We start from the raw sequence: 27,553 nt of genomic DNA, 5'->3' as shown, positions 1-27,553 counted from the left end.
CTTAAAATTCCGTTATACAGTTAACTCCCGGGGGGGGGGGGTACTTGGGCAAATGGAGGGTACGGTATGTACCTTTTTTGAACTTCCAAAGTCCCGCTAAGGGTCGGAAAAATCAGAAAATCAAATTTCTGTCCCAAGGGTCGGAGAAATAGGAAAATTTCAACTTTTTACCCCCCCCCCCCGGAAGATCAAAATTTGGTCAAAATTGGTCAAATTTGTCCCGCTAAGGGTCGTAAAATTCCCAAAATTTTCCTTGGTTTTCTCTTTTTTAGTCCCGGTAAGGGTCCGAGGGTCGAAGGTCGGGTGGCACCCCCCGTCAGCTCGCAACCCTAGTACACCCCCCCCCCTGGGTTAACTCTCTCTCTAATTTCCTTTGAATTGAAGAAAGTTTTGAATTACAGAATATATTTTATGTTATTTTCTAGCTAGGAGAGACAATTTTACTTCGAAATATAGAAAGATCCGAATGTTAGAGGTTCGAATTAGAGAGAGTTGACTGTAGTATAGCAATTTCAATCGCATAACAGATCACCGATTCTTCGTGCACCACACGCACGCTTTGCTCTAAAGGGAAGTATAACGAAAAAACAACCAGATGCGTTTTGCGACTTTTCCTTGGATGAATATCTGGGCGTGTATTTTAAAATTTTTCAAAATTTTCAATTAAAGGACGTGGTCACAAGGTTTTTGTTTTTATTTTTTATGTTTACAATTCAATTCAATTCAATTCAATTCAATTCAAAGTAATTTATTCGCCTGCATATCATTAAAAATTTACATATTTTAAGTTTGTATAAATTAGGGGAGGAATGCAGGCCAGGAGTCCATCCAATAGACGTACCGTCTAATCAAATGGAATGAACACCTGGTCGCGTGAGCTGGTCATGTCGAATATCATTATGGGAGGTATCTTAAGGGTTATTAAAACTATTTAAACATTAACAATCAGAATAAAATCAATGTTTACATACCTAACCATAAATAAACAATAAAAAAAGGAAAAAATAATAACAATGCATACAAAAAAATATGACATCAACTATTGAAAAACCTGAAAAATATTAATTGTCATTGTATGTGAATTTCAAGGTTTTGTAGAGATGAACTTTCATTTTCAGGTATGCGAGAGGATTAGATGTGAAGGAAGACTCTAACCTTCTTTTTGATCGTATATTCAGATAATGGTCTAAGATCAGTCTTTGTATGTAATAATAGTTGGTTCCAAATTAAAAGTGATTGATATTTTATGGATCTCAATCCAAAGTTGAGTGTTTTTGCCTTGGGGCGCTCTAAAAGTTTCAGGTAACTATTTCTTGTGTGATAAATGTGTGTCAGGGTTTTGTAGTTTAACACGTTTGTAACGGCTTCAGGAGAAAGATTAGATAGAGTTTGATGTACAAGTTGAATATTGAATTTGATAACAGTATTTGGTAAAGTTGGGATTTTAAGGTTTTGAAAAAGAGGGGAAGTCTCAGCATTAAAATCTGAAAAAGTTAGAATACGCAAACATCTTTTTTGTAATTTTCCTATTCGAGAGTTTTGAGTAAGGCCTTGTCCCCAGATAATTGTTGCGTAAGACATATGAGAGTGGAACATAGCATAGTATAAAGTTTTGAGAACTAGTTGTGGAACAAAGTGGCGTAGTTTGGACAAAATACCATTAGATCTTCTAAGTTTTGTGGATAAATGATCAAAGTGAAAATTCCAGGCTAGAAATTCATCTAGAATGAGACCAAGATATTTGACATGCTTTGTGAATTTTAAGGCGTGTCCTTCAAGGTAAAGATTCATAGAGTAAGGTACAGATTTATGTTTGCTTCTGAACAAAATGACCTCTGTTTTCGCAGTGTTAAGAGAAATTTTATTCGCACGAAGCCAAGAAGAAAGTTTAACTAGATCAGAGTTCACTTTGGTTTCGAGTGAATTCAAATTTGAGTCAGATGAAAGAAGGCAGGTATCATCAGCAAAGAGGTTGGTTTCGCTATTCAATATAGCTTGAGGAAGGTCATTTATGTAAATTAGAAAGAGTAGTGGTCCTAATACAGAGCCCTGAGGAACTCCATGTTTAACAGTTCGTTTTGAAGAATCGTGTCCAGAAATTGACACATATTGTTTCCTATTAGTTAAGTAAGATCGAAACCAGAGATTTACAATGCCTCGTATTCCATAATGCTGTAGTTTAGATAAGAGAATTTCATGGTCAACAGTATCGAAAGCTTTTTGGAGATCGATGAAAACCCCGCAAGAATACAGACCCCTATCTATGTTTGATCGAATTTTTTCTGTTAGATTTATCAAAGCGTGTGTGGTAGAGTATTTGTTGCGGAATCCAAATTGATTTTTAGATACTTTTATTTTCATCAAGGAATTTTACAACTCTGAATTTAATTAGCTTTTCAAATATTTTATCAATATTAGAAAGAAGGGAAATAGGTCTGAAATTATTAGGATCGTATGGTGAGCCTTTATGTTTATAAACAGGTATTACTTTTGCTACTTTTAGAGCAGTTAGGAATTTACCTGACTGTATGGAAGTATTAAATATATTAGCAAGAAGTTGAGCTACCTCAGCGAGAACAGATTTTAAAATTTTTGTTGGTATACTACATGGACCGTCAGATTTTGGTTTTAGAGCATTTATGATTTTAATAATTTCGTTAGCTTGTATTGGTTCAAAAAACAGAGAATTCATTGGTGAGTTGCGGAGAGTTTCATTAATTGGGCCTACCAGTAATTTAAAAGATACAGAAGTTGAGCCAGTGCTGTTAGCGCGTTTGACAGTTTCTATCATTTCTTCATTTCAGAGAGTTTGCCAAAGAAAGAGAACGAGTTGAAAATCGGAAGAACTTTTTGAAATTACGCAAACAAAGACAAATTGAACGTTCCGTGGACCATTATCTTCATTGGATCTCCAAAGCAGGTTTCCATTTTATCTGATATTCTGATGGCGGATTGGCGGCCACCCAGGCTGACGCTCTAAAGGAGCGGGCCAATTTCCCATAGGAGAGGAATGATAGTCGACCTTTAATGTGCCGCATCCCCAGTCGCGTTCACCTAGCCTTGCGTGTAAAGCTAAAATATTTCGGTTGAATTTTTTTTCGGTGTGTTTACAATATGAATTATGTGGAACTGTAATTTATGAACATGATTAATTATAAACAGGAAAGGAATGCATTATCAGGGGAAGTCACTCGTATTTACAGGGGGAAAGAGACTGAAATTTCTCGAGTAGACTGAATATTCCCCACCCAGAACTTAACCCCCGACTTTTTTCACCGCTTGAAAACTATCAAAAACTTTTTTTTTTGCTTTCTAAATTTTCAGAGGACATCATCGATGAATTCGATGAAGAAGAAGAAATCGAGTATGAAAATCGGTGTAGTCCGAGTAAGTAATTCTTTGTACGAGTGTAACTCCGAATGAGTAACACTTCTTACAGTTGTAATGCGAGTTAACAACTCTTTTTACAGTTGTGACCCTAGTGAGAAACTCTTTTTTACAGGCTTAATGCGAGTGAATAACCCTTTTTGAAATTTTGATTTTCAAGTGAATAATTCTTTTTAGTGTGTACAGTTGACTCTCTCTAACTCGATCTTCAAAGGACCGAGAATTTTTTTCAAATTATAGAAATATAATGGAAAGTATTTTTATACGGATTTCCAGCTAACGGGGCCAATTCTTAGCCAGTTCGAATTAGAGAAAGATTTGAATAATAGATCTCGAATTAGCGAGAATTAATTGTAACTCTTTTCGCAGTGAGTAGCTACCTTGATTGATTAAACATTTTGAGGATACCGTGAAAAGCACAGCTCAAAATCATATATTTACGCTGTGCCGACGAATCGAGATTCTATTCATCGCGCAATCAGCGAAGACAAAAGTAACCATGACGACCATCCAAGATCTTGGATGAGCGTCATAGTCGATATTTTTATTCCCGTCGTTGAAAACACAACTTACAAAAAGTCATCAATGCTTTGTAAAAAGAGTCAGTGATAGAGAATCATAACATAAAGTCTGTCTATTATTTCGATTCAATTAAAGTGACATTTCCATAATTAAAAGTTTAGTAATTACTGTTATACATTTGGGGATCATGTAAAAGATTTCTTTCGAAATAAACTCATTTCAACTACACTTGGAGGTTTCTGGGGAATTCGTAAATAGTAAACTGCATACTGATACAGTCTGCTAGACATTAATATGGTAATATTTGCTCTTCATCTTTGATTTTTTCTACAGTGATTAGATTGACACATGCGCGATAAAATTTCTATTATTTGTCTTCAGAGGTTACTATTTTCTTTGAAAACTTAACTCTGATACTCAGGGTATTTTGAGGAAGCTTTGAACTACGAAAACAAAATCGAATCTTTAGAATCAAATCTTTTCAATACATTTTCAGGCGGTGAACGGAGGACGAGTCATTATCATCATCATCATCATTCAGAATTAGCAAGAAAACGGAGTCGTGTTTCAACTACTAAAAGGTTATCCTTACTTTATTGTAAGATATTGAAGGTGATGTGACGTCATTCTCTGCTGGACTTAACCTGAAGAGGAGGATTATATATTTTATCGGGATCATTTTTTATCAACGTCAATGAATTTGTATCATTGATGTGTTTGAGAGCTATTAAGCGTTATTTGGCCCTCACCAGATGGTGGTGTTAGGGTTGACTCTTGTATGTTGTAAATACACGCTTTTTTTATAAGAATACACTTTATAAGAATGTCCATGATGAAAATGGCCAAAAAATTAAGAATATGGTAAGAATATTACCATTATGGAATTTAGCAACTGAACCTAAGAATGCCATTTTTAATGCCTTTTAACCTGTAGATTGCCAATTTCGATCTTAACCTAAGAATACCGTAAGAATATTTTTGGATGATTTTCGCCAAAAAGTTAAGAATATCCATGATGAAATGAAAAAAACACCATTCTTATAAAAAAAAAAGCGTGTATGCGTTTTAAAGTTATTTAATCGTCTTCCTCTTTCTTTACCTTAGATCGAAAGGGAATATTTTCAAACGCTTGGAAAGGAAATTTCGTTTTTTCATTCGACGCCATTTGATCAAAAGCAAAGTGTTTTATTGGCTTGTTTTGATACTGGTGCTCCTAAACACTGTCTCCATGTCCCTCACAAAGTATAATCAACAACCAGATGTTAAAGAAGTTTTAGGTAGGTCCCAGTCCCTTTTTGAAACCGTGAAAAAAGTACAGACTGGAAATCAAATGATTGGGCCAGAAAGATTTTTTGGGCAAAGTTTTTGAAAATCTGACCAATTTTTTGTCTTTAAAGTGGCAACAATTTGCAAGAAAATACACCATGAGGATTTTTTCCAAAATCTACTCATAATTGGCTAAATTTATTATGCACTGTAGATGGTCGGAATTTTAAAGGCCTAATTTTGGGATAGATACAGTCCTCTCGATAGAAATCCCCTCTTTCTATACGGGAATTTTAAATCTACTTTTTTTCTTCTGTTTAGATTATTTAGAATTGGTATTCACCGCGTTATTTTTTATCGAAATGATTTTACGAATGTATGGTTTGGGTTTACGAGGATATTTTCGTTCAGCATTCAATAAATATGATTTCGTAGTAAGTATAACAAAATCACTTGAGGCGGTAAACGATACACCATCTACCACAAAAGTTTTTTCAAAATATTTCTTCTTGGCCGAAAATAAGCTCTTCAAAGTTTAAATATTCTTCGTCGCAAAAGTCTTCATTTTCTTCTTCATCAAATTTTTTCTTTCCGATTCTTAAATTCTCAAATTCAAGGACAGTTGGCCTAACAGAAAATGTATAACATGTCAAAATTCTGTTAGCTACATCAGGCTAATGATAAAATATCAAAATTCACTATGGTCAGAGCCCTTAAGGCATTATGCTCCTCCTACGATTCGTTTAATCCATAGACATTCGAGCTTTCTGGTCAATCGAAGTATCGGAATATGTAGAATATCGATAGACCTTTTCATAAATTACGTCACGAACATCGCTTGCCTTGTTTTGAAATTATTGCCATGGTGATTAACTCCCAGTGGATTTTATTTAAGTTACTTTCTTTTCATAAAAAATCATTTACTATCTCAAGGGGCATAATCACCATAGTAATTGTTTGAAAACGAGGCAAGTGATGCTGTTGACGTAATTTATGAAAAGGTCTATTCAATTTAATTTTCCCTTCACATGGAATCAGATGGAATAGGCATTTTCATAAATTATTTTGACTGCAATGACTGCCTCGTTTTGAAACCATTACCAAGGTGATTAAATCCCTTGAATCTTCGAGTATTGCTTTCATAAAGTGTATTCGCTTAAGTGTGCACGAATGGTTGTCTTGCTTGCCATTTTTCAACTAATACCTCAATTCCAACAAATTATATACCGTTGAAAAAGTAATTCAGAGTACTATAATGTTTGAGAAAAATTATTCAAAATTGTTTTTGAAAACAAAGATGAAAAATGAAAAAGAAACAAATGAACTTTTTATCCCTTGGAGCGAGAAACTTCATTTTTGGTATAAAAGTTATTTGAGCGAGGTAAACCGCGTTGCTCGTGACGTAATTCATGACAAGTTCTATTGTATATGATTGTTTGTTTCCAAACGCACAAGTCAGGGGCGTCTTAAAAGGGTTATATTAAGCCTTAAGGGCTACATACACTACACAATATATTGTCAGGCAATATATTGATGATATATTGCTGAATGTCGGCAATATATTGAAAAGGTGTCCGCGATATATTGTCAGCTCGATTTGCAACATTCCAACAATAAAGAGGGATTGTTTACAGACAGAAAATTTCTTTTTATAACAGAGTACCAGTTGTTTACTTCGTACAGTACGGTCCGAAAACGATATTGTCGAATATTGTTTGTCAATATATTGTGTAGTCTAAGTAGCCCTTTCATGGCAAAGACCACTATGCTAAAATAACTTCACTATTTTTTTTGCATGCTGGTGAACTGCTGAAGATTTTTCAATTTGTTCTTTCAGTGTATTATTATTACTTTGTAGGTAGTTTGGTTGAGCATAGCTGATTTAATTCAAACGCGCATACAGAACACATCAAGTATAGGAATTAGCGTTTTACGTTCAGTTCGTTTATTAAGAATCTTCAAAGTTACCAGGTAGGTCCAACCAAACTTTAAAGTTTTTTTCAAAAGCCTAATTTTGGTAAAAGGCGTATTATTCTCAATTGTAAAAAAAGATATCCTGTCCTGAACTCTAAAGCAAGAAAAGCAAGTAGCCTCTCCAAGAAAAGCATATAAATTTTTGAGGAACAAAATATAATAAAATATAATCAGTTCTAAACTCTAAGAAGATACTACTCCCAGCTGGCACACAACGTTGTTTTAACGTTCAAATAACGCTATTTGGATGTTATGAATGTCAAATGGACGTTGTTTTGACGTTGTGTGCCGTCTTGGCTCCGTTGATTTTCCATTTTGACCGAACTGAAACACGCTGTTGTTTTAAAGATATCATAGATGTTATACTACTAAATTTATTTAAATTTCTTGTACCATTTATTGAACAGGTTTTGGAGTTCAATGCAGAACGTTGTATCATCACTTATGAATTCAATGCGATCCATTTTATCGCTCATTCTTCTGCTTTTATTATTCATCTTCATTTTTGCATTGTTGGGAATGCAGCTCTTCGGTGGAAGGTAAGTACGGTGGCCCTTAATAAGGCTCACATACGGTGGCCCTTAATAAGGCTAACAAACAGTGGACCTTAAGGCTCACATATGGTGGCCCTTAATAAGGCTCACATACGGTGGCCATTAAGGCTCACAAGACACTTCCAGTTCTTATAAAATTTGTAAACTGGAAGTTTGTCAGAACTGGAAGTACGCCGTGAGCTTTAGGGGCCACAGTAGGTAAGTGAGCAAGAATTCTCCTTGGTCTACCTTTCAAACTGGAAATTCCCAATTGCCATTTAGAGAGTGTTCAAAGTTGACACACAATGTTATTTTGACATTAGATGCACGTCATTTTTTGACGTTGTATGATAGCTTTGTTTAATCCATGCTCCTTTTTATTATTCAAAAAATAAAGAAAAGCTCAAACTGTCCTAGCTAAAAATCAACTTAGACCAGTATTGGATGTTCGGGGGCATTAGGGTGACGGGTATGTGCCGCCTGACTTTTGACCCTAAGCGGGACTAAAGGGAGTAAAAGTGGGAAGATTTTGTGAATTTTACGATCTTAATTTCGATGTTTTCAGGGGCAAAAAATTAAAGTTTTATTATTTTTCCGACCCTTACATGGATTGCCAGGGTTCAAAAAGGCACCTTTAAGGGCTGCACCCGTTCCCTTCACTTGCCTGGGTATACACCGGGTTCGAATGACGTCATGTGAACATGTCAATATTATTCCTTTAGATATTTGGCCATTGTATACCCGAGGTGATACCCTTTCATATTGCTTGTGGTGCAAGAGTTGAAAGGTGTCATTTAAATCGCACAATTCTCTACAGTTGTTTTTCTCTAATTCGATTTTTAAGGGACCCAAACTTTTCTTCGAATTACAGAGAGTAATTTAAACCACTTTACAGCTGAAGGGACGAAATTTTAGTTCGAATTAGAGAAAAATTCGAATAATAGAGGTTCGACTTAGAGAGAGTTGGCTGTAACTTTCTTATTCTTTTCTAGTTTCCAGACTTCATATAGTGGAACCTCACGGACCAATTTCAATAGTTTCGGCAAAGCAATGTTAGCAGTTTTCCAGGTACGTAAGTATCCCAGCTCACACACAACGTTGTTTCAACGTTCATCTAACGTTTTATAGACGTTGTGAACATTAGATGAACGTTGAAACAACGTTGTGTGCCAGCTGGGATTGTTTTCAAAAAAATTATTTAGGATTGGGCTTTAGCACACGTCAAATATTTTAATTAATGTGTCTTAAAGAGCGGCTATCAAATATCATAGTGGGCACAGGTGGACAGCCCATTCTCCAGAAAGATACCTTATCTATAACCAACCTTTAAAATTGGAAATATTTAATCCATATGTCACACCCGGGGGGACTCAAGGTAAATGACCTACCTTACATGCGGCCTTTAAGGATCCCCTTCCAAGCTTCCCAAAGTGCAAAGATGAGAAAAAGTGCACTTTAAGGGTGTAAAATTAAGAAAATCTGACCATGCCTGAAAATGGTTAAAACTTTCAATAAAATGCACTGTAATGGTCCGATTTCAAATGCCTAATTCTGGGCCGCACCTACGGTCGTTTTTTAAATCGATTGCACAAGATGTAATTAAGATGAAGCGAAGACAAAGAAATTGTATCGACGGAAATTGGGCTATTCCAGAAATAGTCTGGACCCCCTTTGTTGTGGAGGTGTGACGTCCAGCGTGGTATGGAAAACAAAAAATCCAGGGTGGTCAGTAGAATAAGGTTGAAAATCCAGGAGGTTTTTGAATTTTGGACTCAAGATCCAAGTCTGACTGTGGGACTGCAGGACTGCAGGACTATATGTCATGGTAGTCTAAAAATGAGAAAAGAATCCAGGGTGTCACCTTTTTCAAAAAAGACCTCCTGAACATAGGGGGTACACATTTTTTCTGGAATAGCCCATTGGAAGAAGTTCATACTTTTTCTCAAAAGATAATGTCATGTGAAGATTGGAATTCGATTATGTATCAAGGGATCAAAGCATATGGTGGTCCCAAATCATTTTACGGCTTGCTGGTTTCTCTCTATTTTGTGGCACTCGTTATTGTTGGTAATTGTATCCTTTTCAACTATTTGTCTTACTGACTGACTCTTGACTTTCTGGTTTGAGAACAAATAGGGCTTAAACCCTTCAAACCGAGTGACGTGTGTACACGTTCTAATCGCTTATCGGGAACAATGAAAGGAGGGTTATTGTTTGATTCAGATCTTGGTCCTAACTTCCGACTTTAGCTATTGTTGGTCATTTTCTTTATGAAATAAATTATTCTTCTCCTTGAGAATATATTTTCAATAGTGTAATTACTCTTCAACATAGCATAAATGGCAGTCTGTTCCTCTAAAGGCCGGTCTCCGCTTGCGCGCGCTTCGATCGCACTTTATCTAGTAATGCTTCCACGCTATTGGTCAAAAGAAAAATGAAGCAATTCCATTGGCGCGATCTGACGTAACGGTTGAGAAAGGTTGAAACGTGTTCAACTTTTTTTTCGAGCGCGCGCTACATTTTTATGACGTAATCTTGTTTCCAAGCAAAAAGGATTGAAGCCAAAAAGCGCAATTACAGCGCGCGCAGACCGGAGACCGGCCTTAAAGAATCTTGCATTATAACACGCATGCATAATTCGCCGCTCTTGCAACCATATGAAGTTTAGTCCAGCGGCTTATCACAATAATTCTTCAGTTTGTAGAAGAAACATGAATCTTGGCGCATACATGCACAATCGTCAAAAAAAATTGACATAGACATGTCTGAAAACCACGTGCCCGCTGACGTTAGCACTTTTTTGCTGACCTTATGAATTTTTTTTGAAGGTTTAGCAGTTTTAAAGAAATAAAGCTGTGTTTACTTTGTTAGTTTGATGAATAAGGAGAAAACCCCTTTTTGTGAAAAGGGAAAATCCACTATGTGGGGAAAACCCCTTTTTTTGGGAAGGGAATGCTTCAAAAGTCAAATACAAGGAAGTTGGACAAGGAATGTTTTTGTTTCGTATGAGAAATGAGAAAATGGAATTCTCTTACAGACATAGAAATTTGATGATGCCATCTGAACAATCACGAACATTCTATAAAATGCGAAAACATATCAAATAAAAGCGACCATAACGATGAAAAATCATTTCTCGTCAGCATCGTTTGGAAGAGGAGAGAGAGATATGATTATAAAATGAATCTCAACTTAAATGTTTTATCCATTAATGTTGGTATACAAAACAACAAAGAGGGGGAAGAACAACGCAAACTGACCGTCCAAGAGTGTGCATTTTTAAAGACCAAAGAAGATGCCAAACGGATCTTTTATGTAAAGAAAATAGCCAACGAAAGACCCGATGTTGTATGCCTTCAAGAGCAGATAAAGAAAGATGCAACGCAAATCAATAATATGATTGGAAAAGTATCTACAGATCTGGAGCACGAGTATACACCGTTTTATTTGGAATATGGATCTCAAAAAGAGGCTGCCGTGTTGGTTAAAAACAGCCTAGTTGATCAACGATTTCAAATTTGGTTCGATCCACTTGAAACAGCGCAATGCTCAGAAATCCAATCTCGATTGCTGTTAGTGAAATTAAAACTGATCAATTTTGGTGAACCAATTTTGATTGGTTCATGGCATGGTCCTTATAAAAGTAAAGACAAGGATGCTCGTCTTCGATCTATGCTTGAGATTGTGCGAAGAAAAGCTACTGGTTATCCCTTCTTCATTGCTGGCGACTTTAATCTCCATTATGATAAATTACCAAGCTTACCGGAAGGTTGCCATGCTGTCACTGCAGGTATCAAAAACATCGATTATTTCATATTTGGTTGTTGCGGTATGTCCAAAGAGATCAAACCAAATGTTGACATATTTTTTGACAAGTTCAAGACACCAATAGACAAAGGATTGTACGAGACGGACAAATTTAATGCATTTGTTCAAGTAAGTAATTTTTTCAGTTCTTCACAAGAGAAGAAAGACAATGATTTTACCAAGAAAAGGTTCGGTTCTACTTTAGAGCTACAGGGAGGGGCCAAACTGGGGTAAATTGATATTACCCACATGGGGCTAAAGCACTGACCTTTATATATCCCTTAACAAAACTATATATATCCGCCATCTTTGATCGTAGTTAGGTATCATCCAAAATATTCGAGAAAAATTACATCTAGCGTTATCGAGTGGTGCTAACATTAGGACAACACTTTCAAAAGAACTCCGATCAATAATTTTGGTTGGCTGGGATTGAGAAATTTGGTCCAGGGTACTTACAAAGATCATTGGGATGAAGATGCTATTGTCTATTCACCTTTTACCTTGTCCTGCATTGCCTTAAAATGAAGAGCTTTTGCGTGACTACTTTGTAAAAAGTTTTGTTTTGCAGGGGGAGGTGCAAAATTGGGATAAGTTGACGTTGCTCACATGTGGGCTAAAGATGCTATTTCCTTTTCACTTTTCCCTTGTTTTGCCTTGCTCTAAAATGAACCTAAACCCTCTCGACAGGGCTAAATGAAAAGCTTTGTGAATGTAACTGAATTAATATTTTTGTATCATACTTGTAGGTAACGGAGTCCAGTTACCCAGACCCAGAAGCAGCCAAACTATTCCTTGATCATATCCCTCAACATGCAAGTCTAGGAATCCTCCCAAAACCATCACCAATTCTAAATCTTCCAACATTTGGCATCAATACAGGGTTGCTCATTGTTGTTGTTTATATTATTGTCTTAATACTCGCCATCGCCATCGTTGCAAGTAGCGTCATGCAGTCATCATTTCATTCAAACAATCAAATGGAGGATTTGTTGCGTTATCGGAACCCGTACTACCAGATGCTCAACCCTGCGTCTTTTGCAGGTTACTAAAATGAATTTGTAAAGCGGTTTATTCATGATATGCACCACTGGAGAGTCTTCTGATAACTTTTTCAAAATTTTCCACCCAATACGTCACCGAATACGTCACTTAACAATTGAAAAAGTGACGTATTGGGTGGAACAAAAACAGAAAAGTTGCATAGATGCGTTAAGTCATTGCAGTGGTGCATATCATGAATTTCCTTGTCTCCAGAGCTGAATTCGGTTCAGTGCAATTTACATGAATCAGGCAAAGCGGAAAAAGCCTGGGGACAAGTTTTGCGGATAAAGCGACAATGTCGCTCATAATTTTAATTGTATTTATAGTTTTTAAACAAACGTATTGTTTTAAATAGAATTCATTTTTGACTTTACGAGAGGTATTTAACATTTAATTGATTTCAACTATTTAACACGTACGATATTGTCAAATAATTTACTTCAATCTGAAAAAATAATCGATTTTCAAAATAGAATTTGTTTTCGATTGATTTGGTATTTTAAGCACAGATTACTTCACTTAAAATTTATGAAGTGTTTTGGATAAAATTATTGCTGTGAAACCCCTTATCTCTCGCTTTTGGTTTTGTATTTTACATGGGTGGTGTAAAAACGGGCGGCGGGTGGTGTAAAAACGGGCCGCGCTGTGCACATAGATCATATCCATCGATACCGGACGCAAAAAATTAAAGTAATGATGCCAGTAAAAAATGAAAGAATTTATAATTCCGAGTACTAAGTGTAGACTCTTGTTCATCTCTTAACGAAAAATCTTGTGGATATAATATAGAAGACTGCGAGTCAGACAAAAATAAATGATGGAAAGTTTTCGAACCGGTATAATTGTGATAGGACCTCACAGAATTGGTGCCACCTTAGCTTGCTTCAAGTGTTTTCATTTCTTTTCTAAAACTTGTTTGATTAACACATTTACCTTTACTAAATAACGAGCCTTACAATTATAATAGGGATCGCAATGATTTTTTCAAATTCTTTTTTACCCATCGAGAGCATGCTCATTTGAAAGAGCTTCAAAAGAGAAAGAAAATATGAGGGGTCACTTATCAAAATTGGTTATCTGATATTCCGATGGCGGGTTGGCGGCCGCCCACGCTAAAGCTCTAAAGGGAGCGAGCCAATTTCCCATCGGAGAGGAATGATAGTAGGCCTTTGATGTGCCGCATCCTCAGTCGGGTTCAACAGTCCTTGTCCGTAAACATAGAAATATCTCGGTTGGACCCGCCAATCCCCGAAAACGAGGGCTGGGTTACCAGACCTCCCGCTGCAAAATTCTTGACGCGGTCTCGCGAAATTCCGTAATGTAAACCTTCCAGATGTTGAAAATTTTCCCGACCTTCAGAGCTTTAGCTTGTTGGATGAAAATTTCACCATCTGGGTGCCAGATAACAAAATCGGTAAAGCCATTCTTGAGATTTTTAACACTTTTAATGGAACGATTTTTGAAGGCTTTTGGAAAAATCATTGTTAAAACAAAAAATCCGGGGTAAAACACATTTTTATTAATAATTTTACTTCTGTTAATGCTACAGCATTGAAACTTGATAGGAAGGTTCCCCAGATAAAATTTTAATTTTTTTGAGTTTTTTTTTCAAAATAATTTATTAAGGGTGCAATTATAATGAGCCTACTGGAGAATTCTTTATCTAAAAATCAGTGCAAATATAGACAAACATATAGTTATCATTCAAAATGATTCCTTAACCAATCCCAAACCACAGATACGTTACTGAACGTGTTTTTGGCCATTGCTGTAGACAACCTTGCCAATGCGCAGGTCTTGACACGTGACGAAGAACTAGAACAAAGAGAAGCAGAAGAGCAGAAGAAAATTCGGAATATCCTGTATTCCCCGAGTACCCCGAATTCATCGAATCGGAGTAAATGGGATAAAGTACGAGCCATGCCAAAAATGTTGATGTTTGCACGTCAGAGGGAGAAAGAGGATGAAAATCCCTTCAAAGGAGTCACTTTTCAAGGAAGATCACGTGCTTTTATCAGGTAAGCCGGTTGTTTAAATTGATCGGAAATCTAACTAATCAATGGGCTCTTCCAGAAAAAAATTTGAATATGGGCGGTGGAGGATATAACAATTTTTTGGAAATTTACCCCACCCCTCCCCGGACAAACATCAGTTGACCCCCGGACATTCAAAATCACCCCTAATCAGAGCTAGTTTGCCCCTAAAATAAGGCAAATTTTGCAAATTTTTCACTACCCCCAGACAAAATATCCAATATATCCTCCACCCTCCCACCCCCCATGTACAAAAATTTTCTGGAAGAGTCCAATATGAGAATAGCGAAGTCTTCATAACTCGAACATGTACGGGGAACACAAATTTGTTTGACTTTTGTTTGAAAAGAAATTTCGAGTTATGGAGTAAGTTTATAAGACATTGTTAACTGACGGAGGTAATTAGGATGTTTATATAAAGATTAATTTTTATGATTATAATTTTCAACATACTCTAATACATTTTCCATTTCAGGGCGCAGAGTGAAGCAAGTGACTTGTCAATAGCCTCCCCTGTATGTCATTTTTTTGTTTGAATATTTTGAATTCCCATCTGAAGATTTTTTAATGCTAGCTTTAGCTTTATGAGGACTTGGTTACCACTTTTACCTATCTGAAAAAACACGTAAAAAGTCGAAATATCGCTTGAAAAATGTAGCATCCTCCCGAGGACGTGTTGCTGGACAGGGTCCCTTTTAAGGGCTCTGAAAATATTTGAAAGGTTCCCAAATTTACAAATTTCTGAAATTTCAAGATGTGTATTTGACTGGGTCGACTTTACAATTGTTAGGTAGAAATAAGAAATGTAAATTTTTCGTCGGCTTTAGCCACTTTCCAGGGTGAAAATGGAAAAAAAATTTTATCTGTTGTTCTTGCGACCAAACATTCATATTTGACAGGGTCACTTTTAAAACTCCAGTGGCACCTCCCCGTCGGCCGTCAAGGTCAGTTCGCCCCGGTAGCATTCTGCTATGTTTCATATTGATTCTCGGTAACGCTTCCCATTTTATGTCTTAGCTTTCCAGACGGCACACAGCGTCGTTTCAACGTTTATCTAATGTTCATAACGTCCAATTAACGTTATTTGAACGTTAAAACAAGGTTGTGTACTAGCTGGGTGTCCACCTATCTGGATGTCATTTATAAACCATCTGTATCCGTTTTTTTTTTGCTAAATATTATCTTTGAGTTAGCGAACGATTTGATTCATTAATTATGTATGGAAGGTTTTCCAATCTAAAGGCTTGGGTACACGAGAAGTTTTTTTTGCGTTGGTGCAATGCAACATGCTCCATTCCACCAACACAAGAAAAAAAAGTGCGCGTCCCATGGTTTCTTTTTTTGTTTCATGGGACAAAAAGTGAGGGAAATATCCAAAAGACACGCTGATTTTGTCCCTGGGACAAAAGTGGGATTTCACTTTTATTGGTAGAAAGAAAAATGGGGCGGAGACACGAGAAAGCGTTTCAGGTTGGTGGGATGGAGCATGTTGCATTGCACCAACGCAAAAAAAAACTTCTCGTGTCCCCAAGCCTTAAGGGACATTCTTTTTTTAGCTTGGAAGTACAGAATAATTAGATTAATAAAAGCTCAAAAGTAGAGAAAGTGTATTCAACTTTTATGATTCTTTTCTTATTTACCCAGCAACAGTCAGGGGTGGATCGGTTACATTCAGCCGTTTTGCTAGCACACAATAGATACAAAAGTCTTGATCTGTCTGATGGCCAACCTACACCACAAGCTGCTCGATGGAGGAGAAAACCTTTAGTTGCTCAACGGTCGTTTGATACCAACCCAGGTATGTTTTAGACGCCAGTCGTTTGATACCACTGACCTTTATATATCCCTGGACCAAGCTATATTCGCCATCTTTGATCGAAGTTTTTAATAATTTTGGTACCCGCAAGTAAGCCATTGGAGTGTTTTAAACTTTGCATATCGACAAACGGCACTACATCACTAGTGTAGAAGCGAAATGAGATCTAGCGCTCTCTCCGCGGGTACCAATTTCAAAAAAACTCCGATCATAATATTTTGCTTGGCCGGCATTGAGTAACTTGGTCTAAGGATATATAAAGGTCAGTCTTTGATACCAGCACGTGGGCATGTTTTTGACGTCAGTCGTTTGATACCAGCCCGGGTATGTTTTTGACGTCAGTCGTTTGATACCAGCCCGGGTATGTTTTTGACGTCAGTCGTTTGATACCAACCCGGGTATGTTTTTGACGTCAGTCGTTTGATACCAGCCCGGGTATGTTTTTGACGTCAGTCGTTTGATACCAACCCAGGTATGTTTTTTAACGTTAGGGATGGGCAGATAAAAAAAACAACTTCCCTGTGAACAAATTGCAATAAAAGGGGGACAACTTTGAATCGTGTCTAGAGAGGAGACCTGTTCTGTATTTTTATGCTTTGATATATACAGGTCAGGTTTGAAGTTCAATATCTGGTTAAAAAATAACATTTGGAAATCATGATTTGATCACTGTCCTCGCTTACTAAAATAAAAATAAGTTTAAAAAGTTTGACGCTTCGACCAATGAAATTCAATTTCCTCAATTTCTTGACCAATGAAATTCATTCTTTCTTCCTATATTCAGGTGACTGTAAAACCAACCCATCCATGTGGAGCAAGAGCACATCAATGGAGAGTAATATCGTCACCGTCAATGAAAATGCTGACTCAGGACATTTCACCAGTTCAGGAGGAGGTCTGGGAAGCATTTTAAGAAGAAGCAATCATGCCAATGTTGATCATAGTAAGGATTTAGTAATTTTTAGTATATTTCACAGAATACATTCCCCTTGGCTCTGGGGTACCTGAAACTGCCTAAAAATGAAAAAAAAAACCATATCTTTAATACTTATACTAAAATACTTAAGATATGATCAGAGACTGTTGTCGATTTTATTAATTTCAGGATTATTTGTAGGGACGACATTCTTATGTAAGTCCTTCCAAACAAAACACTACTCCGTGCTAATTCTAATTCCTTCATGTTTCAGATTCTTCACAGGTCAATTCAGCAAGAAATATTCTGTTTCCTTATTTTTAGAATCATCCAACTTGCCACTGAGTCTTTTACCAGTTCCTGGTTCAATCATCGAGCTACCTGGTTCGGCGAAAGTTTTGCGAAGACGTCAATTGACCACCACTAAAGTGATCAACACCCGCTCTCTATTCCTCTTCCCTCCTTCAAGCAGGTCAGTATATACCCAGACAACACACAACGTCAAAACAACGTCCATGTGACATTCATAACGTCCAAATAACGTTATTTGAACGTTAAAACAACGTTGTGTGCCAGCTGGGTAGAACTTTGGTAGAAATACCTACACGGCAGGGCTTTCTACTGTTTATGAATCTCAACTAGATTGCTTTTGTCACCCTGTTAAGTGTTACAGCTGTTGTAGCGTGAAGGTAAAACATTTAGCTACGGTGTGCAAGGATGTGGGTCTGATCCCCAGCCGGGTTATACCAAAGATTTCCAAAATGGTACTTGATGCCTCTCTGCTTGATGCTCAGCAATTAAAGAAGATGATCAAGGGTAAGTGCAGAAATCCTGGAAAAGGAGTGGCGTCCTTCTCTACCTTCAGGTAAACACTCAAAGAAAAGGGAGCCTTCAGGTCGCCCTTGACTTCCGTCGCAGCACTGTTTTGATTTCCTCCTTTAGTTATACATCCATCAACCCTTAGCGGCATGCTCGGCTTTTTAGGGGCCTGGTAATGCATTTGTTTTGAAGCACTGCATTTTTAAACTTCCATTTTCTCTAAAACAAACCAAACAAATTCCCGCCAAACTTCATGCCATATGAAAGACATTTTCCCTGAGTCTCTGCTAGTCGAACAGCTCAAAAAAATTGACATCACTTTATCACTTTAATGCAAATGTTCCCTATTCACGTTTCGTCCTACTAAGGTTTGATGTGTGTATTGACATTTGTTTCCATCTTCTATCTCAGAATACGTACGTGGTGTCATTACATTGTGAACATCAAGTATTTCGAACGTCTCATGTTATTTTTCATCGTGTTAAGTACAATGTGTTTGGCCATTGAAGACCCTCTAAACACTAAAGCAACCAAAAATAAAGTAAGTTCAAATAATGTAAATATATACAAGCTTTTTTAAGGAAAAAAAAACACGAGGCACAATTTTAGTCAAAACCTAGAACAAATACAGTGGAGTCTCTCTAATTTGAACTCGCACGGGGAACACAAATCTGTTCGAATTAAAGAAATTTTGAGTTATGGAGTAAGAAGGTTTATAAGGCATTGTTAGAAAACTTATTTGAGTTAAGGAAGTATTTGAGTTATAGAGATTCGAGTAATAGAAGTTCGAATTATGGAGACTTTACTGTTTAAACAAATTAAGAACGATCCCAGCAATGGCTAAAAATGATGATTTCAAGCCTCTTTTAAAGAAAAAAGTTAACATAGTAAGCATATGAAGAACATATTAGAGCATTCTAAGAGGCTGAAAGTCATAAGAAAAAAAAAAAGAACAGTCGAGCCTCACTCGAAATGTAATGGTTCTTTTAAGAAATCGTGTTAGGTTTAGTATTCCTTTCTGACTCATTTCCAAACCCCTGGATTAGTGAGCTGACGAGAACTTGTAAGCCATTTAGGAAATCTCAGTGTTTTTTCTAAATTCGGCGTCACACCTCCTTATACTTTAGGTCTTGGTTTTTTCCTAGGTACCCTAATTGTAGTTGTTTACAACAATTGCTGTGTTCTTTTTGTAGGTTATTTATTACTTGGATGTGGCCTTCATCGCTATTTTCACCTTCGAGATCACAATCAAGGTAAAAACACTCTACCGCTGGCAATGAGGTCACCTTTTTTCTAGTAATATACCCAGGTTGTTGTTTGAACCCGCTCAAATCAAAAGATAGGATAGAATTTGGCAGGGAAAAACTATTAAGCCCCTTGTTGAGTGGATCAATATCAATCCTTAAGGGTATATATAAAATAAATAAAAATTGATCAAATATGACAAACTTTCTATCCAGGGGGTATTCTTTTAACTTTTTAATTGCCCCTACGTCACAGACCCGGTGGGACCCCCTACCCGCTGAAAAATTTGCTTCGGAGCTTCGATAGAAATTAACATCCCTTCTGGGGGGAGAAATTCCACTGGGGCTGCGAGTGGGTGTTTCAAAATTTTTGAATTAATGGAAATTTTTGGAGAATTTCTTTTATTCTACTATCAAATCTTTCTTATCATTTGGTCATTTCAGATCATCGATCAAGGAGCTGTTTTACACAAAGGATCTTACCTGCGTGATTGGTGGAATGTTATCGATACTACAGTTGTTGCTTGCAATATTGCTGCCACTGTGCTGACGTAAGCTTCTTTTTTCATTTGGCACTGCCCATTGTTTCTGAACCTTAACTTATATACCTTAACGTATTTTTACATAAGTGTTTCCATTTTCATAGGATCCACATGTTTCATATCGGGCCGGTGTCCCCTATTTTTTTCCCCGGCTTCGTGCTGACTAAACAAAAAAATGTTTTCTCTAACCAATCTTGCCCCATGCCCGTGTCAGTTCAATGTGAAAAAGCTTGTAATTTAAAATTGATGAGTAAGCAAACGATATTAAAACAAAACCTTAAAAAGATAGCTCTTCAAAAGAGCTTTCTAACGAACTCAATAAGAATATACAGTAAAAATGAAAATCTCAACTTTTATAACGCATATTTTTTGGCATTTGAATTTGTCAAATACTTATGCAATGTACAGCGATATCGCGTCAGTCTAGAAATCTAGAAGCTAGTTTAATCGTTTTTCACTAGGATAATTCTGTTGGTAAGTTGTGACTGAATAAGTATTCCAAGGAAGACCTAAAAATCCGTAAACCTCTGAAGTGCCGAATACGTTACATTGCCTAAGCCGTATGTCTTAGCCTTGTGAATATGGGCTTAGTTAACAAGGGTAATATTGCATGTCCAAACAGTTAAAATTGGGCGTATTTGTAACTATTTTTGAGTGTAGTTATTTCAAAAAAAATGACCACGATTAGTATTCTCTCTCTTTTCCCAGCTGACACACAACGTTGTTTCAACGTTAATCTAACGTTCACAACGTCCATTTAACGTTAGATTAACGTTGAAACAACGTTGTGTGCCATCTGGGTTCTCTCAGATAGATAAATATCACACTGGCGCCATTTTGATATTAGTACAAAGTTAATCCAGTCAATTTCTTCCCCGAAAGGTTATCCGATTTTAGAAAGGGAAAGATGGTTTTTCCAATACACGCTTTTTAAGAGCCATTATGATTTTTACTCAGGCTGGACTATTCTTTATTTTTTTAAATTTCCTTTTTAATGTTTTAAATGTTCCTTCGAAGTTCTTAATATGCTTAGTGTCTTAACTTAAAAACTTAAAATGGGTTTAAATTCTGTTAAAATCAGCACTGTCTAAGTAATTTCTTAAATATGAGGCTTAGGATGGTTCTTAATTCATTCTTAGGTTTTGACCGATTTTCAATTTCGTGTCCTTATAAAAAACGTGTTTTTATGTCCAAGTATAATCATCTTTTTAACATAAAACTGCCAGATATTCTACAATTCAAAAAAAACGATTTTAAAAAATTGAACGAGCTGTTTCTTAGAAAGGTTCTTTAACATCTTTTCCCATCTTCACAAAAATTATAATGCTGACTCTGCATTATTACAACCATTTGATGTTTTCTCCTTTCTTGTATGTCTACCAAGCTCAGAAATGATTCCATGTCATTTTACAGTGTACTCTTGCTAATTCGATATTCTGTTATTCAAATCTCTCTCTAATTCGAAATAAGGCCCGTTCGCTTTAAATGTTTTTTACTACCATGTAGAAACCATCTCAGCTTAATTAGACTAATTCCCTTGAGAATGGTTTCCACATGACAACAAGAGCAGCCAATATGTCCATGTTTCCGATTGCTTATCCAACCAACCTTCTATCAAAATTTGTTTCAAAAAATGTTATTCCTTCAATTTCAACTTTGAGTAGGTTGCTGCTGAGTTGGAGTTTCGCTAAATCCAATCCCTGGTCCGTCGACCATCGGACTTTGCGGAATCATATTCATCAAAGGTCCAATATCTTTCCCATTGTGGTTCTCAAAATATTCTTCACTGTCTAACGTATTGAAAAAATATTTTAATCGATTATTGACAATTTCTTCACGATTGGCCATCTCGAATGTGAAATGAAGCTTTCTGGTTGCCATAGAAACTGGGTCGTTCGGGCTTTTATCATTATCGAAATATGCTTCGTCATCAAGATTGAGATTCTCAAAAGACCCGTTCAAACTCGATACTAAAGAACTGATTGATAGGGCGGGAGTCAGTAAGGGCGTGTAAGTACGTCTTGAGGGAGACCCAGGGCAGCTTCCAACGTCCTGGTCACAACTATCGAAGGATTGTTGCCCTGGAACTTGAAGTTTGGTAAACGAGGATGCAGGCAAGCTTTGACGCCTGTACCCTGGGTAAGCAGCATCTTGATTTGAACTGTTCTTGATTTTTACTGATTGTGTGGTTAATAATGATCTACTACCACCCCCGATTCCGCCCAGGGTAGTCGGGCGGTTCGGTTTACTTTGTTTGTTATTGTTCTCCTCTGATGTTTTGTTGACACTGGTGTTTTCTTTCGATTCCATCTTCGATTCGATCGATTTCAATCAATTATTCGATACTTCAAAAATTTCACTTTCCTTCGATTGCTGGTTGAATTAACTCTTCTTAATTCTTCTTTGATATATACATATATATTGATAAATAAAATTGGGTGTGGCTTGTCTGGATATTCGAAACCTTCGGAAATTGGATACCTTCTGTTTGTTTCGGTTTTTCCCTTTTATTATTGCTTCAAATTTTCCCTTAAAGCAAAAGAAAGAAAATTATATAAGTTAAATTAGAATACCTAACGACAAAAACGTATTTGAATGATAAACAGACCAGCACATTGTCGGTCTAAAGAACCTGTCATCATCAAATAAGTTCACATTTTTAACGGAGACTGTTTGAAATAAAACTCCAAATCTCTCCGAAAGGTTTAATGAAATTTCGAATGAGAATCATATGTTCCTTAATTTTGACCCTCTTTCTATATTCATCCCATAAAATTTCTTCAACGTTCATTTTACCTGTCCTTCTCCTTATTCCCCTCCAATATTTTTGTTTTCATTTCATCACAATTTAAAAGATTATTCTTCCCTTCTTATAGTGATCCGTGTATTTTTCAACCCTCATTCCTCAGTTTCCCCTTTTTCCTTTTACGGAGATGAAATAGTAAACCTTATTGGCCTTTAATTTAAGAAAAACTGTTTTCACTTTTTCCTTTCCTCTTTCTGATATATCTTTTCCTCTTACACGAAACAGTAATTTTCTACTGTTATTTTGTACTGAAAGTATATTGAAGTATATTTCATAACTTTTAAAGCTTCCTGTCACATCTGATAAATACCACAAAAATATCAAAAAATGGAGAATTTCAACATTTTTTTACCCGCCCCAAAAGGATATACGTAGAATTTTCGTAAATAGAGAAATGATAGATTATAACTGGACTACTTTAATTGATTTTAAATCCTGATTTTTTCACCCAAATAATCTCAAACAGAAACCTTCTCTCATGAAGATCCCTCATACGGATTCGTATGCGGATAGATATGATGACGTTGCCTAAATTTTGAAATCTTTCTACATCCCGAATTACACGTTTTTATAAGAACATTCGGATGTTCATTTTTGAGTCTTAAGCCTAAAAATTTTCTTTAACATATTCTTATTCTCACCATTTTGGGAGTATTTTTGTCCATTTCTCGGGTGTTTTAAAGTCTGCAAAACATTAAAATGTTCTTAACTTGTTCTTAACATTTTGTCCATCGAAGCCTTAAGTGTTCTTATATAGTTTGTTCTTATAAAAAAACGTGTATACGGACAGAACATCTGATGACATCGCACAAATTTTGAAATCCTTATACATCCTGAATAACTACTATACTCGACACTGACAACATAATCTTCAATGTACCGTGATCAAAAATGCGACTAGAACTGATATATTCAGACACGTTCAATTGACTGATAGTTGAAACTTATTTCACTTTACCGCCAATTTTACAACCGCCCGCCCACTTCCATCACAACTGTTCAAATGTTATTTTCAAGAGGAAAGTATAATATTAATTGGGAAATATTATGTGAAAGATTTTACTTTATAAGGAAGATAGAAAATGGTTCTTCGGTAAAGCTGGCTAATAAGTGCCTTTTATAAACGGTTTTGTTTTAATTACCATCTTTCTAACTAATAGATCTTCCCTATTCAACTGGCTGACTGGAAAATTTTGCGATATCTTTTTCTGAAGAACTTTGAGAAAGTAAAATCACACCTTCTTTCGGCTTCCGTATGAATCGTTTTACCCAAAATATTATCCATCTGTAACATTTAATTACAGTTAACTCTCTCTAATTCGATCTTCGTGGAACCTATCTTCGAATTAGTAAAAGATTCGAATTATAGAAAGTAATTATTATAATTTATAATTATTATTAATAATTATTTCCCAGCCCCCCCCCCCCCCCCTCAAGTAGAAGCCTTCCTAAAGTACTCTCTAAAATTCGAATCTCTCTGTAATTCGAACAAATAAGATTCCCTGTTCGAGTTCGAATTAGGGAGAGTCAACTGTAACTAATAACTTAATGATATTTTCGAATGAACCAGTGCAGTATATTGAAAATGTCCAGTCTAACATTAACTGGTGTCTCAAACACAAAAAACAACCACTCTTCGTTATTTCCAAGGATGAAAATTTCTTCCTCGAAAAAGATTAGGGCTTCATATTGAGTTTTGTTTTTAATACTTTTCTTTTTTATTTACAACGTATTATTTTTCTTTTCAGAATTCATTATTATTTTCTCAATATTTAATTTTTATCTCTTTCTTTCTTCAAAAGAAATCTTTATGCGATAAAATTTTAATTAAATTATTTCAAGGTCTCTCATACTTTTTCAAACTATAATTCTTTTCAAAAAAGAAATGAACCTGCTAATCTTTTAAGATGTACCCTCATTGAATTCCCCAGTCTTGGTCGACAACTCAATACACCTTTTCGACCGTAGCCGCCAATTGCCGTGCGGGCATTTTTTACCACCCTAAACTCGATCCAATCCTTTTTTTACACTTTTTTCTATTGTCTCGGTGCGAAAAAAAGACTAGGACGGTTTTAGGGACGTAAAAAATGCCCGTGCGGCAATTGACGGCTACGGTCGAAAAGATGTATAGAGGTTTAAGCAAAAACTCAAATAACCATCACCAGAAGCACAACTAACTAAGCTCTGATGGGTATAAATTTCATGATCGTCCCATACTACTCGGAGATGTAGAGATGTCCACTACTGGTCTTTAGTTCAAAAACTCAATGAGTAGCAGACATCAAAGAGATCAAAAACCATTATTCAATCGAAACTTTATTTTTTAAACCCAATCATTCTCCATCAGCTTTAATTCTTTTTGATGTAACCTAAACCGTTAGTGTTTTGGAAAAAGCTGGTCCTCTTACATCATTTAACATAACTCTTACATCACAATCAAATTTTCACCTTTGCCTACAACACATAGACAGAATCGTCCGAACTCCAGAGAGATTGAAAATATCTTTTGACGCATCGATGCTTCATACATTATCATATAGGCAAGATATTATACAAAAATACTCAGGAAATGTGTAATTGTAGCAATTAATTAAGCATTAATTAGCCGCGAAAATGTAATTAAAGAACCTCCGTTTTAGCATCTTGCTATAAGAATATTTTGATAGTTTTTCTTTTGTTGGATGGAATTTTTTGATGATATACAGTCAACTCTCTCTAATTCGAACCTAATTTTTCTGTAATTCGAACTAAAATTTGGCCCCTTAACCTGTAAAGTGTTTTAAATTACTCTCTGTAATTCGAAGTTTTCTCAAATCCGAAGTTTGGGTCCCTTGGAGATCGAATTAGAGAGAGTCAACTGTGAATTACAGCAACGAATACTGAAAAACCTTTAATATTTCTATTGAGAAAATTCCATTCCTTTTTGATTGTCTCAAAAAATTGACTCAATAACGAAATTCCAAAGATTTCTAAATCCATGCTGTACTAATCATCTTGTCTTGAAAAACCAAGAGCTACATAATTGCGGCATTCCAAATTCGAAGCCAATAAAAATTCCTTTAAAAACTTTCTCATGATCAAAATCATGAAAACAATTCGCGTTCTGTGATAGAAATGAGGTTTGCCAAAAACTTGCGATCCATTCTCTAGTTAAGAGGATTTTATCCGTTATGTAAAATAAATCAATTTGTTTGGTATCGTTACCAAGCGACACTTTCGTTCTTTTGATCACTTTCGTGTAGTTTGAAATTATTTCAAAAACAAAATATTTAATCTTCCTGAAAGTGCTTTTTAGCTCGTAACTTTCGGAGCCGAAGCAATATTCGGAATATCCTCTCTTACGCATGAAAAACAGTTGATTTTCGTTAATTCGAACTCGAACACTGGCACTGACATTGACATTGACGGCCGACGGGGACGTGCCGCAGGAGTTTGAAAACTGAACCCTGTGTTAGATGAAAATTTTCGGAAAATTGGGACCCTGTCAGAACGAAAAATCGAAATTTTTCTTCTTTTCACCATGAAAAGGGGTACAATTCACTGAAAAATTGTAACATTTTCTAATTTCCACCCTGAAAATTGTTTAAAATAACCAGAAGTCGACCCTGTCAATCTCACATCTTGAAAATTAGTAAATTTGGGACCCTGTCAGATATCTTCTGAGCCTAAAAAAGTGATCCTGACCATCGGTACGTCTCCGTACCCGATTTTGCCAAGGTGCCCCCCCCCCCGGGGTGAAAACCTTAAGTGGGAAAATTAAATCAATCAAACCAATCTTGATCATGCATTTGATTGATCACTCATCGAAAATAGAGTTTGTCTGATGGATCGTCATCTGGGTCAAACAACTTTTATTCAAAATACAGTGGATTCTCCATAACTTGAAAGCTCGCATGTTCAAGTTATGAAAAATTCGACTTATAGAGACGTGCTCATAAGGCATTGTTGCCTGAAGGGACCTGGAATCATGTTCGAGTTAAGGAGACATTCTAGTTATGAGAGGTTTGAATTATGAGACTAAACTGTACGTTTAATTGTCGCTTAATTTTAACCGAAAGTGATACCTATTCAATTAACAATCTCCATGGTACGAAATTAAACACTCAGGAAATTTTCAATTAATTGATATGGATTATATAAAACATGTTTGATGACCGACCAGACTCCCTTGGAGGAAGATATTGAGCGGTTTCTTATGTACCGAATTACATTGCTGCGTCATTCATTAAAACCCGGAAATCCACCGACACACCCGTCTAAATCGAAGTTTAATCGCAGTAGCTCTCCCTAATTCGATCTTTAACTGACAAAGAATTTCGTTCAGGTTGTAGAGAAAATCTCCCAAGTGTGTCCAAGCAATAGAGGCTCAAGTTTGTCAATACTTCAATTAGAATTTACTACAAGAGATAATCAAAACAAAGACTTTCCTTGGTGACATTGACTTCCCTGTTTACAATATACAGTCAAATCTGTCTAATTCGGACCTCTATAATTCGAATTTCTATAATTCGAACTAAAAGATTAGTTCCTTCAGCTAGAAAGTAAGTGTAAAATGCTCTTTATAATTCAAATCTCTCTCTAAATCGAAAAATTAAAGTCTTAGCCCCTTGACTATCGAATTAGAGAGAGTCAACTATAATGATATGAGAAAAATTAATCAAGATAGAATAAGAAAAATTCACATGTAAAATTTTATTGGTCTCAAATATTGTATTTCCATAACCATAAGTTTCCTGATGCAATCAGTTCCACTCAGGGCTTAACTACAGTCAACTCGCTCTTATTCGCACCTATACTATTCGAATCTTTCTGTAATTCGAACTATTGTATTGAGCCGCTCAACT

The 27,553-nt window shown here is 36.1% G+C and overlaps 2 protein-coding genes across 2 annotated transcripts in view; both read left to right on the top strand.

Annotated features, from left to right (window-relative positions):
* The window catches only part of LOC136810708 (voltage-dependent calcium channel type A subunit alpha-1-like), a 120,433-nt gene that overhangs the window by 70,402 nt on the left and 22,478 nt on the right, over window positions 1–27,553 (top strand). The window contains exons 10-26 of the mRNA XM_067067301.1: window positions 2,805–2,920; window positions 3,325–3,387; window positions 4,406–4,490; window positions 5,014–5,186; window positions 5,497–5,609; window positions 7,034–7,146; window positions 7,557–7,688; window positions 8,675–8,750; window positions 9,632–9,755; window positions 14,272–14,551; window positions 15,042–15,081; window positions 16,211–16,364; window positions 17,167–17,325; window positions 17,623–17,770; window positions 18,529–18,658; window positions 19,311–19,370; window positions 19,806–19,912. Coding sequence (XP_066923402.1) covers window positions 2,805–2,920; window positions 3,325–3,387; window positions 4,406–4,490; window positions 5,014–5,186; window positions 5,497–5,609; window positions 7,034–7,146; window positions 7,557–7,688; window positions 8,675–8,750; window positions 9,632–9,755; window positions 14,272–14,551; window positions 15,042–15,081; window positions 16,211–16,364; window positions 17,167–17,325; window positions 17,623–17,770; window positions 18,529–18,658; window positions 19,311–19,370; window positions 19,806–19,912 — 2,073 coding nt within the window. The remainder of the gene's footprint in view (window positions 1–2,804; window positions 2,921–3,324; window positions 3,388–4,405; window positions 4,491–5,013; window positions 5,187–5,496; window positions 5,610–7,033; window positions 7,147–7,556; window positions 7,689–8,674; window positions 8,751–9,631; window positions 9,756–14,271; window positions 14,552–15,041; window positions 15,082–16,210; window positions 16,365–17,166; window positions 17,326–17,622; window positions 17,771–18,528; window positions 18,659–19,310; window positions 19,371–19,805; window positions 19,913–27,553) is intronic.
* On the top strand, window positions 10,863–12,541 carry LOC136810740 (uncharacterized). Its single transcript, XM_067067341.1, has 2 exons — window positions 10,863–11,618; window positions 12,239–12,541. Exons 1-2 carry the CDS (start codon window positions 10,863–10,865, stop codon window positions 12,539–12,541), a joined length of 1,059 nt encoding a protein of 352 aa, XP_066923442.1.

The sequence above is a fragment of the Clytia hemisphaerica genome, unplaced genomic scaffold (assembly GCF_902728285.1).
Source record: "Clytia hemisphaerica strain Z4C2 unplaced genomic scaffold, Clytia hemisphaerica genome assembly, whole genome shotgun sequence".
In the NCBI taxonomy this organism is placed as follows: Eukaryota; Metazoa; Cnidaria; class Hydrozoa; order Leptothecata; family Clytiidae; genus Clytia; species Clytia hemisphaerica.
Note: the sequence above shows the minus strand (reverse complement) of the source record. Positions and strands in the feature narration are given on the sequence as shown.